The 16,503-nt window shown below is 37.0% G+C and overlaps 1 protein-coding gene across 1 annotated transcript in view; it reads left to right on the top strand.

The window, feature by feature from the left end:
• LOC133575715 (solute carrier family 22 member 13-like) overlaps window positions 1-5,329 on the top strand; it is a 36,354-nt gene extending 31,025 nt beyond the window's left edge. The window contains exon 10 of the mRNA XM_061928507.1: window positions 4,857-5,329. Coding sequence (XP_061784491.1) covers window positions 4,857-4,920 — 64 coding nt within the window. The 3' untranslated portion in view covers window positions 4,921-5,329. The remainder of the gene's footprint in view (window positions 1-4,856) is intronic.
• Window positions 5,330-16,503: the final 11,174 nt, after the last annotated feature.

Genomic DNA, 16,503 nt, shown 5'->3' with positions numbered 1-16,503 from the left:
AGAACACAATCGTGTTTGTTTCCGGACGTAGGAACACACATTTGTTGCCAGAAGTCAACGTTTCACACTCTCTTCGTTCTCGCTTCTCGAGGCAGTAGTTCCACCTCAGTATATTCAGCTTAAAAAAATAATGATTTGAATCCTCATGTGTCCAAAAATAGTCATTGTCTGTTACCAACTCTGCCATGATTAGAACACAATCGTGTTTGTTACCGGACGTAGGAACACACATTTGTTGCAGAAGTCAACGTTTCACACTCTCTTCGTTCTCGCTTCTAGAAGCAGTAGTTCCTCCTCAGTATACTCAGCTTCAAAAAATAGGGATTTGAATCCTCATGTGTCCAAAAATAGTCATTGTCTGTTACTAACTCTGCCATAATTAGAACACAATCGTGTTTGTTTCCGGACATAGGAACACACATTTGTTGCCAGAAGTCAACGTTTCACACTCTCTTCGTTCTCGCTTCTAGAAGCAGTAGTTCCTCCTCAGTATACTCAGCTTCAAAAAATAGGGATTTGAATCTTCATGTGTCCAAAAATAGTCGTTGTCTGTTACCAACTCTGCCATGATTAGAACACAATCGTGTTTGTTACCGGACGTAGGAACACACATTTGTTGCAGAAGTCAACGTTTCACACTCTCTTCGTTCTCGCTTCTAGAAGCCGTAGTTTCTCCTCAGTATTTTCAGCTTTAAAAAAATTATGATTTGAATTCTCATGTGGCTAAAAATAGTCGTTGTCTGTTACCAACTTTGCCATGATTAGAACACAATCGTGTTTGTTTCCGGACGTAGGAACTCACATTTGTTGCCAGAAGTCAACGTTTCACACTCTCTTCATTCTCGCTTCAAAAAGCAGTCGTTCCTCCTCAGTATACTCAGCTTAAAAAAAAAAAAGATTTGAATCCTCATGTGTCCAAAAATAGTTGTTGTCTGTTACCAACTCTGCAATCATTAGAACACAATCGTGTTTGTTTCCGGACGTAGGAACACACATTTGTTGCCAGACCTCAACGTTTCACACTCTCTTCGTTCTCGCTTCTAGACGCAGTAGTTCCACCTCAGTATATTCAGCTTAAAAAATAATGATTTGAAACCTCATGTGTTCAAAAATAGTCGTTGTCTGTTACCAACTCTGCCATGATTAGAACACAATCGTGTTTGTTCCCGGATGTAGGAACACACATTTGTTGCCTGAAGTCAACGTTTCACACTCTCTTCATTCTCGCTTCTAGAAGCCGTAGTTTCTCCTCAGTATACTCAGCTTCAAAAAAATTATGATTTGAGTCCTCATGTGGCTAAAAATAGTCGTTGTCTGTTACCAACTCTACAATCATTAGAACACAATCGTGTTTGTTTCCGGACGTAGGAACACACATTTGTTGCCAGAAGTTAACGTTTCACACTCTCTTCGTTCTCGCTTCTAGAAGCAGTAGTTCCTCCTTAGTATATTCAGCTTAAAAAAATAGGGATTTGAATCCTCATGTGTCCAAAAATAGTTGTTGTAAGTTACCAACTCTGCCATGATTAGAACACAATCGTGTTTGTTTCCGGACGTAGGAACACACATTTATTGCCAGAAGTCAACGTTTCACACTCTCTTCGTTCTCGCTTCTCGAGGCAGTAGTTCCACCTCAGTATATTCATTTAAAAAAAATAATGATTTGAATCTTCATGTGTCCAAAACTAGTCGTTGTCTGTTACCAACTCTGCCATGATTAGAACACAATCGTGTTTGTTACCGGACGTAGGAACACACATTTGTTGCAGAAGTCAACGTTTCACACTCTCTTCGTTCTCGCTTCTAGAAGCAGTAGTTCCTCCTCAGTATATTCAGCTTAAAAAAATAGGGATTTGAATCCTCATGTGTCCAAAAATAGTTGTTGTCTGTTACCAACTCTGCAATCATTAGAACACAATCGTGTTTGTTTCCGGACGTAGGAACACACATTTGTTGCCAGAAGTCAACATTTCACACATTTTCTTCGTTTTCGCCTGGAGAAGCAGTAGTTCCTCCTAAGTATATTCAGCTTCAAAAAATAGGGATTTGAATCCTCATATGTCCAAAAATAGTTGTTGTCTGTTACCAACTCTGCCGTGATTAGAACATAATCGTGTTTGTTTCCGGACGTAGGAACACACATTTGTTGCCAGAAGTTAACGTTTCACACTCTCTTCGTTCTCGCTTCTAGAAGCAGTAGTTCCTCCTCAGCATGTTCAGCTTAAAAAAATTATGATTTTAATCCTCATGTGTCTAAAAATAGTCGTTGTCTGTTAACAACTCTGCCATGATTACAACACAATCGTGTTTGTTTCCGGACGTAGGAACACACATTTGTTGCCTGACGTCAACGTTTCACACTCTCTTTGTTCTCGCTTTTAGAAGCAGTAGTTCCTCCTCAGTATATTCAGCTTCAAAAAAATTATGATTTGAATCCTCATGTGTCCAAAAACAGTCATTGTCTGTTACCAACTCTGCCATGATTAGAACACAATCGTGTTTCTTTCCGGACGTAGGAACACACATTTGTTGCCAGAAGTTAACGTTTCACACTCTCTTCGTTCTCGCTTCTAGAAGCAGTAGTTCCTCCTCAGTATATTCAGCTTAAAAAAATAATGATATGAATCCTCATGTTTTCAAAAATAGTCGTTGTCTGTTACCAACTCTGCCATGATTAGAACACAATCGTGTTTGTTTCCGTACTTAGGAACACACATTTGTTGCCAGAAGTCAACGTTTCACACTCTCTTCATTCTCGCTTCAAAAAGCAGTCGTTCCTCCTCAGTATACTCAGCTTAAAAAAAAAAATCATTTGAATCCTCATGTGTCCAAAAATAGTCATTGTCTGTTACCAACTCTGCCATGATTAGAACACAATCGTGTTTGTTACCGGACGTAGGAACACACATTTGTTGCAGAAGTCAACGTTTCACACTCTCTTCGTTCTCGCTTCTAGAAGCTGTAGTTTCTCCTCAATATATTCAGCTTAAAAAAAATTATGATTTGAATCCTCATGTGGCTAAAAATAGTCGTTGTCTGTTACCAACTCTGCAATCATTAGAACACAATCGTGTTTGTTTCCGGACGTAGGAACACACATTTGTTGCCAGAAGTTAACGTTTCACACTCTCTTCGTTCTCGCTTCTAGAAGCTGTAGTTTCTCCTCAATATATTCAGCTTAAAAAAAATTATGATTTGAATCCTCATGTGGCTAAAAATAGTCGTTGTCTGTTACCAACTCTGCAATCATTAGAACACAATTGTGTTTGTTTCCGGACGTAGGAACACACATTTGTTGCCAGAAGTTAACGTTTCACACTCTCTTCGTTCTCGCTTCTAGAAGCAGTAGTTCCTCCTCAGTATGTTCAGCTTCAAAAAAATTATGATTTGAATCCTTATATGTCTGAAAATAGTCGTTGTCTGTTACCAACTCCGCCATGATTAGAACACAATCGTGTTTGTTTCTGGACGTATGCACACCCATTTGTTGCCTGAAGTCAACGTTTCACACTCTCTTCGTTCTCGCTTTTAGAAGCAGTAGTTCCTCCTCAGTATATTCAGCTTAAAATAAATTATGATTTGAATCCTCAAGTGTCCAAAAATAGTTGTTGTCTGTTACCAACTCTGCCATGATTAGAACACAATCGTGTTTGTTTCCATACGAAGGAACACACATTTGTTGCCAGAAGTCAACATTTCACACTCTCTTCGTTCTCGCTTCTAGAAGCAGTAGTTCCTCCTCAGTATATTCAGCTTAAAAAAATAGGGATTTGAATCCTCATGTGTCCAAAAATAGCTGTTGTCAGTTACCAACTCTGCAATCATTAGAACACAATCGTGTTTGTTTCCGAACGTAGGAACACACATTTGTTGCCAGAAGTCAACATTTCACACATTTTCTTTGTTCTCGCCTGTAGAAGCAGTAGTTCCTCCTAAGTATATTCAGCTTCAAAAAATAGGGATTTGAATCCTCATGTGTCCAAAAATAGTTGTTGTCTGTTACCAACTCTGCCGTGATTAGAACATAATCGTGTTTGTTTCCAAACGTAGGAACACACATTTGTTGCCAGAAGTCAATGTTTCACACTCTCTTTGTTCTCGCTTCTAGAAGCAGTAGTTCCTCCTCAGTATGTTCAGCTTAAAAAGAATAATGATTTGAATCCTCATTTGAAGTGAAGTGAATTATATTTATACAGCGCTTTTGTCTAGTGACTCAAAACGCTTTTACATAGTGAAACCCAATGTCTAAGTTACATTTAAAGCAGTGTGGGTGGCACTGGGAGCAGGTGGGTAAAGTGTCTTGCCCAAGGACACAACGGCAGTGACTAGGATGGCGGAAGCGGGGATCGAACCTGGAACCCTCAAGTTGCTGGCATGGCCACTCTACCAACCGAGCTATACCCCCCCAATTTTTCATACTCTCTTCGTTCTCGCTTCTAGAAGTAGTAGTTTTTCCTCAGTATGTTCAGCTTCAAAAAAATAATGATTTGCATCCTCATGTGTTTAAAAATAGTCTTGGTCTGTTAACAACTCTGCCATGATTAGAACATATTCGCATTTGTTTCCGGATGTAGGAACACACATTTGTTGCCAGAGGTATTTTACTCTGTAGTGAGCGATATTGTCCAAAAGATGGCGCCACAGTACAAACAAAAACACACCTTTTCAGTGTCTTTGCTTATTTTTTTTAAAACTATTTGCATTATGGCTGTCACCGAACAAAAATGCATAAATTAGCCGCACCATTTTTATAAACCGCAGGGTACAAAGCGTAGGAAAAAAGTAGCGGCTTAAAGTCCGGAATTTTAAGCTAATAATGATTTTATTTTTTTATTTTATTTTATTTTATTTTTCAGAAATAAGAAGAAAATGAAGAATGAATGGGAATCGAACACACACATCCCATCAAGTAGACTGTAATGTCTTCTCCACCACCAACACCTTTTTCAAGCTGGTCTATGGGTCCAAACAATACCCAGAATATTTGAGTAAGAAACCATTTCGGATGTAGCTGAAGACTGAAATGCACAAAAATATTTTCACTCTCATTCCAAAAGCTAATGCCACTTTATTTTGTATTGGTCCATTACTAAAACAAATCAGTTGTAGTTATAAATGACTTTCTCTTTACAGTTTGTATGTAATAATAACATTACACGTTTTGTAAGTTAATGTTTTTTTACCTTTATAACGTGAAATGTTTGTCGTTTTTGTTTCCCAAAAATGATATTCCTTTGATATCAGTGTTTAACATCGTGTATATTTGTTGTCAGTTTTGTAAGTGTATGTATGTACTTTTGTCACGTGAATAAAATGTTTTATAATTGTATTGTATCGGCAGGCCGATATTATCGGACATCTCTAAACATTTTACATCAATCAGTCTAGGGATGTAGATATCTGGTCAGGACACTCCTCACTCTTTTGCCTTCACCTTCATTGTCCATTCGCTTTTGGTGACTTTATATACTCTGGACCTAGACGTTGAGTCCGCGACATACATGGCGCACAATAACTGATACTGGGTTACAAGATGGCGGCGCTCCCGTAAGTTGCGACAACATTTAGTAATTATTATCAAATCCACTCGGTCAAAATACAAAGAAAAGGCGTGGGAAGCATCGTCGTAATTTTTGTCATGCCTCCTCCAAAGAAGAGCGCACAGATGGAGAATGACATAGAGGAAATACGCAAGTCGCTAAACTTCATGTCAGGGGACCTGGCTAGCGTCTCCCATCAGCTAAGCAAGCTAACGGAGCTTGTAGATGAAGTGAGGAAACTCAAAGAAACAATCCGACAAAAAGACAAGACAATAACTGATCTTGAAAGGAGAGTTGAAAACTTAGAGCAGTACACAAGGATGGAAGATGTCATCATCACGGGACTAAACATCAGACCGCGCTCATATGCCCGAGCTGCTACGGCGGGCAGGAATGTTGGAGAGGACGCAGAGACAGAGGATCTGCAAACTCTGGAGGACCAAGTCTTGCACTTTTTGAAAGGAAAAGACATACACGTGGATGCAAACAATATCTCAGCGTGTCATACACTGCCACGCAGAGACAAAGCAAAGCCTGCAGTCCTTGTGCGCTTTGTAAACCGGAGACACAAAACAGAACTACTGAGACAAGGAAGAAAGTTGAAGGGATCAGCGGTGTATATCAACGAGCATCTGACCAAGAAAATATCGGATATAGCACGGGAAGCACGCATCCTCAGGAAAAACAACAAGATTGGAGCCACATGGACAAGAAACTGCAAGGTTTTCATTCAGCTGAATGGATCTACGCCGGAAAAAGCTAAAGTGATACTGGTAAGAGAACTTGAAGACCTCGAACAATTCAGATAATGTCGATTGTTCCATTTTTTGGACAATCACAATTGCACTCTTGTCGAGCTCATTTTTTGATCGTTCCTTTTTTGATGAGGACAGCTACAGTGAGATTTTTGATGAGCTTATTTTTGAAATGCTCAGACTATTTTTGTTGTTTTTTACTTTTTCTTACCTTGGATCATAAAGACATATACTCAACACCACGTATAAACACTAACTTAATACCAAATACAAAATTGTTTTCATTTGGACTGCTTTGGGACGCTTATAATAGAGTAAAAGTATTGTCAGTTGTGTGCGTGAGTTTGTGTGGGTGTGTGTGCGTGTTTCAGTGGAGGTGGATACAAATGTGTTATCTGTACAAAGAAAAAGAAAAAACTAAAATACAATGGAGAGTGAATTAAAAAATATCTTTACCAACGTTGGTGATAAGGAATTAGAATGTAGAAATACTGATAATAATTATAGTAGTGAACTGTATAATAATTATAATCACATCCAACTAGACTTCTACGACAATATCAATTACAACTGCAATTCAAATGAGTTTGGCAGTGACATAGATCCCGATTGTAATCTTTACAATAATATTACCAGAAACTGTGAGTACTACACAGACGAACAATTTAAATGTGTGAATGTGGACAAATCATTTACTGTAATACATTTTAATAGCCGAAGTTTGTATAAAAATGTTGACAATATTAGAGAATATCTGAGCCAGTTCAATAAATTTAGTATTGTTGCAGTCTCAGAGACTTGGCTTGATGAGAACAAGTGTTGTGAAATAAGATTGGATGGTTATGAATTATTCACCACAAACAGAGTTGGAAAAAGGGGAGGAGGAGTAGCACTTTTTGTAAATCAAGATTTAAAATGTTGGAAGATTGACAGCAAATCAACTGCTATAGCTGGAGTTTTTGAATGCATAACAGTAGAAATTGAAGTAGAAAAATCCCAAAAAATAAATGTCAGTTGTGTTTATAGAACACCTGGATCATGTCTAGATACATTCAATCAAAAATTGGATTATTTGTTTAGTAAATCAAACAAGATCCATATTGTGTGCGGTGATTTTAATATTAATCTTCTGAACCCCATGGACAGTACCAAAACAACCGATTTTATAACAGGACTGTACAGCAATAATTTCTTTCCCCTTATTACAAAACCAACCAGAATAACAGTAGACTTTGCCACACTGATAGATAACATTTTCACCAATCAACCGGAGAATCAAATAACAGCAGGACTACTACTCAATGACGTAAGTGATCATCTACCTGTATTCAGTATTTTCCACGATTTTTTTGATGAGAGAAGGGCCAAAAAAGCAGTTCAATATAGATTTGTTAGACACCAAACACCAGAAACTATGGCAGCATTTAAGTCTGAGTTATGTGCTCAAGACTGGGGGGAGGTTTATACCTCCACAGACCCGAATGAGGCATATGAAACCTTTCTCAACATTTTCATAACACTGGATAAGCACTGTCCAATGAAAAAACATGACATTAAGGACAGCACTGTCAAGGCCAAACCATGGATCACAAAAGGATTATTGAAGTCCTGCAAAAAGAAAAATTATCTTTACAGAAGACATTTAAAGCACAGAACCAAAGAAACTGAACACAAATATAAAACGTACAAAAATAAGTTAACACAAATAATAAAGCACAGTAAAAGAACACATTACTGTAACCTATTAGAACAACATAAAAATAGCATCCAGGGTACGTGGAAAGTTTTAAATGGTATCATTAAAAAAAACATGACAAATAAGGAACATCCAAGCTGTTTCATAGAAAATAATCAAACTATAAATGACCCTAAGGAAATAACGGATGCTTTTAACACCTTCTTTGTGAACGTTGGACCTACTTTAGCAAATTAAATTGTACAACCTGAAAACAGTGTCAAATTTAATGAACAAACCATTAAAAGCAACTTAGAATCGTTTTTTATTTCCCCCGTTTATGAAAGTGAAATCACAGAAATTGTAAATTCTCAGAAAAACAAGAAGTCAACAGACTGCTGTGACTTGGACTTTTCTCTGATTAAAGAAATTGTTGATTTTATAGCTGTTCCCTTCACTTATATATGTAATATTTCTTTTATAAAAGGAGTTTTCCCAAAGAAAATGAAAACGGCAAAAGTTATTCCCATCTTCAAAAGTGGAGATAAGCATCAGTTCACCAACTATAGGCCTATTTCTCTACTCTCACAATTTTCAAAAGTCCTTGAAAAATTATTTGTGTCAAGATTAGACAGTTTTATTGATAAGCATCACTTGCTAAGTGAACACCAATACGGTTTTCGACCAAACAGGTCCACTTCCATGGCAGTGATGGAACTAGTTGAGGAGGTAACCACTGCTATTGATAAGAGGGAGTTTGTTGTTGGCGTTTTTATTGACCTGAGCAAGGCCTTTGACACCATCGATCACACATTACTTTTAAACAAAATGCAGAGGTATGGTTTTAGAGGTCTTGCTCATGATTGGTTGAAAAGTTATCTTGGTGGTAGAGAACAGTATGTGCATATGAACAATGTAGATTCAGATAAAAAGATTATAACACATGGAGTGCCCCAAGGTTCTGTACTGGGACCAAAATTGTTTTTATTGTATATTAATGATATCTTCAAAATCTTTAAAAAACTCAATTGTATTCTCTTTGCTGACGATACAAGTCTGTACTGTTCTGGGCAAGACCTTGGCCAACTCTTAGAGACTGTAGAGCGCGAACTCCACATACTAAAGCAATGGTTTGATGCCAATAAACTGTCAATCAACCTAAATAAAACAAAATATATAATTTTTGGAAATAGGAAAAATAACATACAGTGTCATATAAGAATTGATGATATGGAGATAGAAAGGGTGTATTCAACAAAATTTTTGGGAATCTATATAGATGATAAATTAAATTGGAAACTGTACATAAATATACTTAAGACAAAGATGGCAAAAAATATTGCTATGTTACATAAAATCAAAAACTCCGTAAATCAAAAGGCTCTTAATATGTTATATAATTATTTCGTACTCCCTTATCTTAATTATTGTGTTGAAATCTGGGGTAACAATTACAAAACAAACATCAACTCTATATTCTTACTTCAAAAGAAAGCGATTAGAATTGTAAATTATGCAGATTATCATGACCATACCAATGCTCTGTTTATTAAATTAAAAACATTAAAACTGCATGATCTTGTTGACCTCAACACTGCTATTGTGACGTACAAAGCTCATAACCACATGCTGCCTCAGTGTCTACAGGAGAGGTTCATACCCAGAGATAATCCCTATGACCTCAGAGGTTCAGCTGTCTTCCAGAAAGCTAAGATAAGAACAAGCTTAAAAAGTAGATGTGTTTCTGTCAGGGGGTTCAACTGTGGAACAGCTTGGATGTTCCCTTAAAATGTTCCAGTTCCATTCACACATTTAAAAAACACTTTAAGACCAATGTCTTGGAAAAATATATCACTCTTGAATCAACACAGTAGTTAATACTATGATCAATGTTAATTAAAATACTAAATGTGGGATATAAATAATAATGGAAGTATAATTGTTTGTATATAGTATATAAAATGGTACAAAGGTTTAACACGCGCATAAGGATATTTCACATGCCTTTACTGTGTATATAATTGAACAGTGTTCATATTGTGTATAATGTGTATTTATAATATGTTGTACAAAAGACATTTCATAATTTTCGGAAGTTCATCTTGTACTTGACATTGTTTATAGGGTTAGGCGCTATAAGTGTTCAACTTCAGCCTAAACCCTTTTGGTCTGCAACATTTTCATTTTCAATCTATGAATGTACAACTGTTTGTTTATTTTGTTGACCATTGACCGAAGAATAAACTTTACTTTACTTTACTTTACTATTGAAGACTGTATTTAGATGACTGGATGCTGGAAATAAAGACATAAAACTTGAGCAGTTTATTACCTTTATACAGTTTATTACCTTCAAACAGTCTGCAGATGACTGAAACCCTTAGACCTCAGCACATGCACATTAAGTACAGTAGATCAGGAACAGTCCGTTTACATGCACTAAAGAAAACCTCATTATTGCACAAACCCGAAGCCCGCGGCGTTTCTGGGTGTTGTTGATAAATGGCTTTGGCTTTGCATAGTAGAGTTTTTACTTGCACTTACAGATGTAGCGACAAACTGTAGTTACTGACAGTGGTTTTCTGAAGTGTTCCTGAGCACCATGTGGTGATATCCTTTACACACCGATGTCAGTTTTTGATGCAGTACCGCCTGAGAGATCGAAGGTCACGGGCATTCAATGTTCAATTATTGCATGAACTCCCTCGAAAATGATTGTGTTTTTTTTTTAATGAAATGAACACACTCAGATTGGGTGTTTATGCCAACAGTCGTACAAATTAAAGATACAGAAACTGAAATAAGACAATATTTTTCAAGTATACAATAAACAAAAACTACCCGTTTAATCAAGGGTCGGAATGTTCTCAAAGATACCAGTAAGCCGTCGTTTGTATACACAATGGCTGTTCTGCCTCAGTTATTAAGATTACTTTATTTAGTGTGTGTTTATTTCCGAGTCATTTCAGTTGGTTCTGTTAAGTGAGCTGTACCTTTAAGAAACACGCAGATAGGTCGTGTTTCTCAGCCAACAACTATCACATCTTATGCTGTTCGTGGCATCGTTGGTATGTACCCATCTTTAGTGTTTATGGTACACAATGAATCATATTTAGCTGTGAAATGTGTGTGTTTTATGATCATACTTGCCAACCTTGAGACCTCCGATTTCGGGAGGTGGGGGGCGTGGTCGGGGGTGGGGCGGGGCGGGGGGCGTGGTTGGGGGCGTGGTTAAGAGGGGAGGAGTATATTTACAGCTAGAATTCACCAACTCGAGTATTTCATATATATATATATATATATATATGTATGTATGTATGTATGTATGTATGAAATACTTGACTTTCAGTGAATTCTAGCTATATATATATATATATTTATTTATTTTATTATATATATAAATAAAAGAAATACTTGAATTTCAGTGTTCATTTATTTACACATATACACACACATAACACTCATCTACTCATTGTTGTACTTGAAAGTACAATGCAATACAATTTCTGGGCAATCGCACCTATCAAATACACAGCAATGAAAACACAGTTGTTCTACTAACTGTACTGTGTGTTATGAGAGTAGAGTATGTGTGTGTGTGTGGCCCTTTAACAGGTGACAGCATGTGAGGTGAGTGACGTCAGTGAGTGTGTGGGCGAGAGAAGAGAGGGAGCGGTAGCGTGAGTGCGGGGAGGGACTAGTTGGTTTTGTGTTGGATTGGCTGTGTGCAAGCAATCAATAAAGCAAGATTTGCAACTAATCGCTGGACTCATCATTCACCCTAAAGTCGTCCGCTGTGGAGACCCACTGCCGGGTATAAATAAAAGAAATACTTGAATTTCAGTGTTCATTTATTTACACATATACACACACATAACACTCATCTACTCATTGTTGTACTTGAAAGTACAATGCAATACAATTTCTGGGCAATCGCACCTATCAAATACACAGTAATGAAAACACAGTTGTTCTACTAACTGTACTGTGTGTTATGAGAGTAGAGTATGTGTGTGTGTGTGTGGCCCTTTAACAGGTGACAGCATGTGAGGTGAGTGACGTCAGTGAGTGTGTGGGCGAGAGAAGAGAGGGAGCGGTAGCGTGAGTGCGGGGAGGGACTAGTTGGTTTTGTGTTGGATTGGCTGTGTGCAAGCAATCAATAAAGCAAGATTTGCAACTAATCGCTGGACTCATCATTCACCCTAAAGTCGTCCGCTGTGGAGACCCACTGCCGGGTAAGGTGAAGGGTGTTGCCCCGAGCATACATCGGTCCTGGAGAAGTGTCTCCCCTGCGCTCTTCGACTACGGTCTCTTCTTCTGCTTCGTCTCCTTGTGTGCGCACACTGGACTCAGGTCCACATAGAGCTAGAGGGGGTGTGGCCTCCAGCTCCGGCTGAATTCCGGGAGAACATTTCTTCCGGGAGGTTTTCGGGAGAGGCGCTGAATTTCGGGAGTCTCCCGGAAAATCCGGGAGGGTTGGCAAGTATGTTTATGATGTTAGACGATCTCTGATTGCATTACCTGTTCATGTCGGCTAACTTTCATTTGTTGTCATCTGCCGCCATCTAGTGGACGTTTGTTGTACTGTTACTTAAGACAATTTCAACAGTAGAAAGCTCACATGTCACGGATATTATTAATCATAACAACACATACAGTGGTGTGTGACAAAGTTAAACTCAGATTTAATTCAAATGCAATACTTGATAATCTGTGGTCTGTGATATGACATTATTAAGTTCATTTAATTCATGCATTTACATTTACAATGTTTGTGTCCTACAGTTTCACCCTTTCAATTATCAATAAACCTGGCCTCCATCAGTCAACCTGGTGTTCAGAGTTTTGATGAGCGGAAGGTGTTGAACTTACTGCCTTCGTGTACAATTTGCTTAAGGAAGGCAGGATAATGGCATTAGTATCGTAAAAGTAATATCTTTCGTTAGTCAGTGATAAGTAGACAGCAATATTAAATTGTTATATATCACAAAAACTCTCGCTGCCTCGATCTCGATCTCTGCCTCTATATTATAAGCACGTAGCATTCTCTTCACTACTTACATTCCCAAGTTTCACTGCAATAAGGCGCTTTTGGTGCGGCTCAGACGGCCCTATGGTTAGGAAACACTGGCCTAGATGGTAATAATAGTGAGGGTTGTTACTTTACCATTTTCCATCTTCATTCCTTCTCACTGCACATCCGCTTTGCACAGCATGGGTAGTTGAGAGGTGAAAGAATGGTGGAATATTTGCATATTTTCTAGACATTTAGCTTTAAACTTGGCGAGACATTTAACATTTATAGTCAACTTTTGGATCTAACATTCAGACTTGACATTTAGATTTAGGATTTAGATTTAGTATTTAGATTTAACATTTAGATCTAACATTCAGACTCTGGATTGAGAATTAGTATTTGGATTTAACATTAAGATTTAACATTTAGATCTAACATTCAGACTTGACATTTAGATTTAGCATTTAGATTCAACATTTAGATCTAACATTCAAACTTGACATTTAGATTTAGTATTTGGATTTAACATTAAGATTTAAAACAGTTACAGCTAATATTCAGACTTGACATTTAGATTTAGCATTTAGATTTAAAATGTAGATCTAACATTCAGACTCTGGATTGAGAATTAGTATTTAGATTTAACATTAAGATTTAACAGTTAGAGCTAACATTCAGACTTGACCTTTAGATTTAACATTTAGATTAAACATTTACATTAACATTCAGACTTGACATTTAGATTTAGTATTTAGATTTAACATTAAGATTTAACAGTTAGAGCAAGCATTCATACTTGACATTTAGATTTAACATTTAGATCTAACATTCAGACTCTGGATTGAGAATTAGTATTTAGATTTAACATTAAAATGTAATATTAACATCTAACATTCAGACTTGACATTTAGATTTAGTATTTAGATTTAGAATTAGTATTTAGATTTAACATTTAGATGTAACATTCAGACTCTGGATTGAGAATTAGTATTTAGATTTAACATTAAGATTTAACATTTAGATCTAACATTCAGACTTGACATTTAGATTTAGCATTTAGATTTAAAATTTAGATCTAACATTCAGACTCTGGATTGAGAATTAGTATTTAGATTTAACATTAAGATTTAACATTTAGATCTAACATTCAGACTTGAAATTTAGATTTAGTATTTAGATTTAACATTTAGATTTAGAATTAGTATTTAGATTTAACATTAAGATTTAACAGTTAGAGCTAGCATTCAGACTAGACATTTAGATTTAACATTTAGATCTAACATTCAGACTCTGGATTGAGAATTAGTATTTAGATTTAACATTAAGATTCAACATTTAGATCTAACATTCAAACTTGACATTTAGATTTAGTATTTGGATTTAACATTAAGATTTAAAACAGTTACAGCTAATATTCAGACTTGACATTTAGATTTAGCATTTAGATTTAAAATTTAGATCTAACATTCAGACTCTGGATTGAGAATTAGTATTTAGATTTAACATTAAGATTTAACATTTAGATCTAACATTCAGACTTGACATTTAGATTTAGTATTTAGATTTAACATTTAGATTTAGAATTAGTATTTAGATTTAACATTAAGATTTAACAGTTAGAGCTAACATTCAGACTTGGCATTTAGATTTAACATTTAGATTTAGATTCAGTATGTAGATTTAACATTAAGATTAAACATTTACATTGACATTCAGACTTGACATTTAGATTTAGTATTTAGATTTAACATTTAGATTTAGAATTCGAATTTAGATTTAACATTTAGATTTAACATTAAGATCTAACATTCAGACACTGGATTGAGAATTAGTATTTAGATTTAACATTAAGATTTAATATTAACATCTAACATTCAGACTTGACATTTAGATTTAGTATTTAAATTTAATATTTAGATCTAACATTCAGACTTGACTTATAGATTTGGTATTTAGATTCAACATTAAGATCTAACATTCAGACTTGACATTTAGATTTAGTATTTAGATTTAACATTTAGATTTAACTTTAGATCAAACTTCTAACATCTAACAGGTGAGTTGATGTCTATCCAAGCTGACTTTGGGTGAGGCTGGGTAGCCCCTGAACTGTCCATCCATCCATCCATCCATTTTCTACCGCTTGTCTCTTTCGGAGTGGCAGGGGTGCTGGAGCCCATCTCAACTGCATTCGGGCGGAAAGCGGGGTTACACCTTGGACAAGTCGCCAGCTCATCGCAGAACTGGTCCCAGAACCCTGAACCGGTCACCAGTAAATGACAAATACTCGGGACTACGTACGAAGAACTTGATGTGCAGGTGTTTCCTTGGGATTTTAACAGTGGTCACAGTAAAGACATTTTACACAAACATTTCAAGCTACAAGTTAAGTTTTTTATTTGTAAATCTGAGACAATGCAGCGATATTGATTACCGGTAATTGCACTTTTTGACTTTGCCGACAGTGACAACCAGCTAACAGTTCCAGCCAATCCATCTCAAAGCTTTCGTTCCCATATAGTCACTTAAGATCATCATGTCATCATCATGTAGTTTGTAAAACATCTGAATACGAAAATGGCTTTATTGACATAAAAAGTTGCATTTCATTTGGAATGGGTTTAAAATGTATATACACATGAATTGGTACATTGGTTTAATTTCTATAGCCTTCATTCTGTCCCTCATCTTTTAACCCAGCAAATCATCCATCCAGTTGCTTTGTGTGACGTTGTTGTCCGACTCCGTCAGACCGTCCAAAGGTGAAGATGCATTATGCAACTCCGCCTTTGTCGACAACTCTGAGCCAAAGATATCAAGAGAGAAAGGATCTCCCTGTGCTGAAGGAGCTAGAGCGGGTGTTGCCTGGGACCCAAGCGACCCATTCAGTACATCAGCACCAAGAACATCGCCCACTGCAAAGATATCATCAGGGAAGGTGGATGATTGGTTAGTGGACGATTCAGTTTGAACAGGTTGCTGGGTGCATAAACTGCTATTTGGGCTGAATATATCCAGATCTGACTCCTGAATGTACGTTAGGCTGTTTGTCGTCTCCACCAGGCTTTGATTATCAGCCTGGTTGATAAAGTCTGGGGCGATCAGTTGCTCTGTCAAGCTGAGCTCTCCATTTTCCATCAGTCCTGGTTGAGAGTCAAGCAGGCTAAAACTTTCAGAAGGAACTGAAACCGTCGCATTTACAGGGTTGTCCCCAAAAAGCTCCTGAGAAACAAACTGATCAATAGGTGTCTCTTGCGGAGGTTCTTGGTTGAGATCAACATTTATGTTGTGGTCAATATGCCTTTCTTCTGGCTCAGCTTCAAAGACCTGAATGATGGGTGGATCAACCCCGCCCTCAGAAACCTCACTGTTTTCAATGGTCAATTCATGGTTTGACTCCTGAGACCCATGATCATCAGGAGAAAGAAAGTCTTCAGAGTCAGCTGCTCTAGAATCAGCTGATGCTTTAATGGTAGCCCCACGGTTCTGATCATGAGTATGATCTGTTTGGACAGG

Source organism: Nerophis lumbriciformis, linkage group LG03, assembly GCF_033978685.3.
Source record: "Nerophis lumbriciformis linkage group LG03, RoL_Nlum_v2.1, whole genome shotgun sequence".
Taxonomy (NCBI): Eukaryota; Metazoa; Chordata; class Actinopteri; order Syngnathiformes; family Syngnathidae; genus Nerophis; species Nerophis lumbriciformis.
The sequence above is the reverse complement of the archived record's forward strand: the minus strand, read 5'-3'. Positions and strand labels throughout refer to the sequence as shown.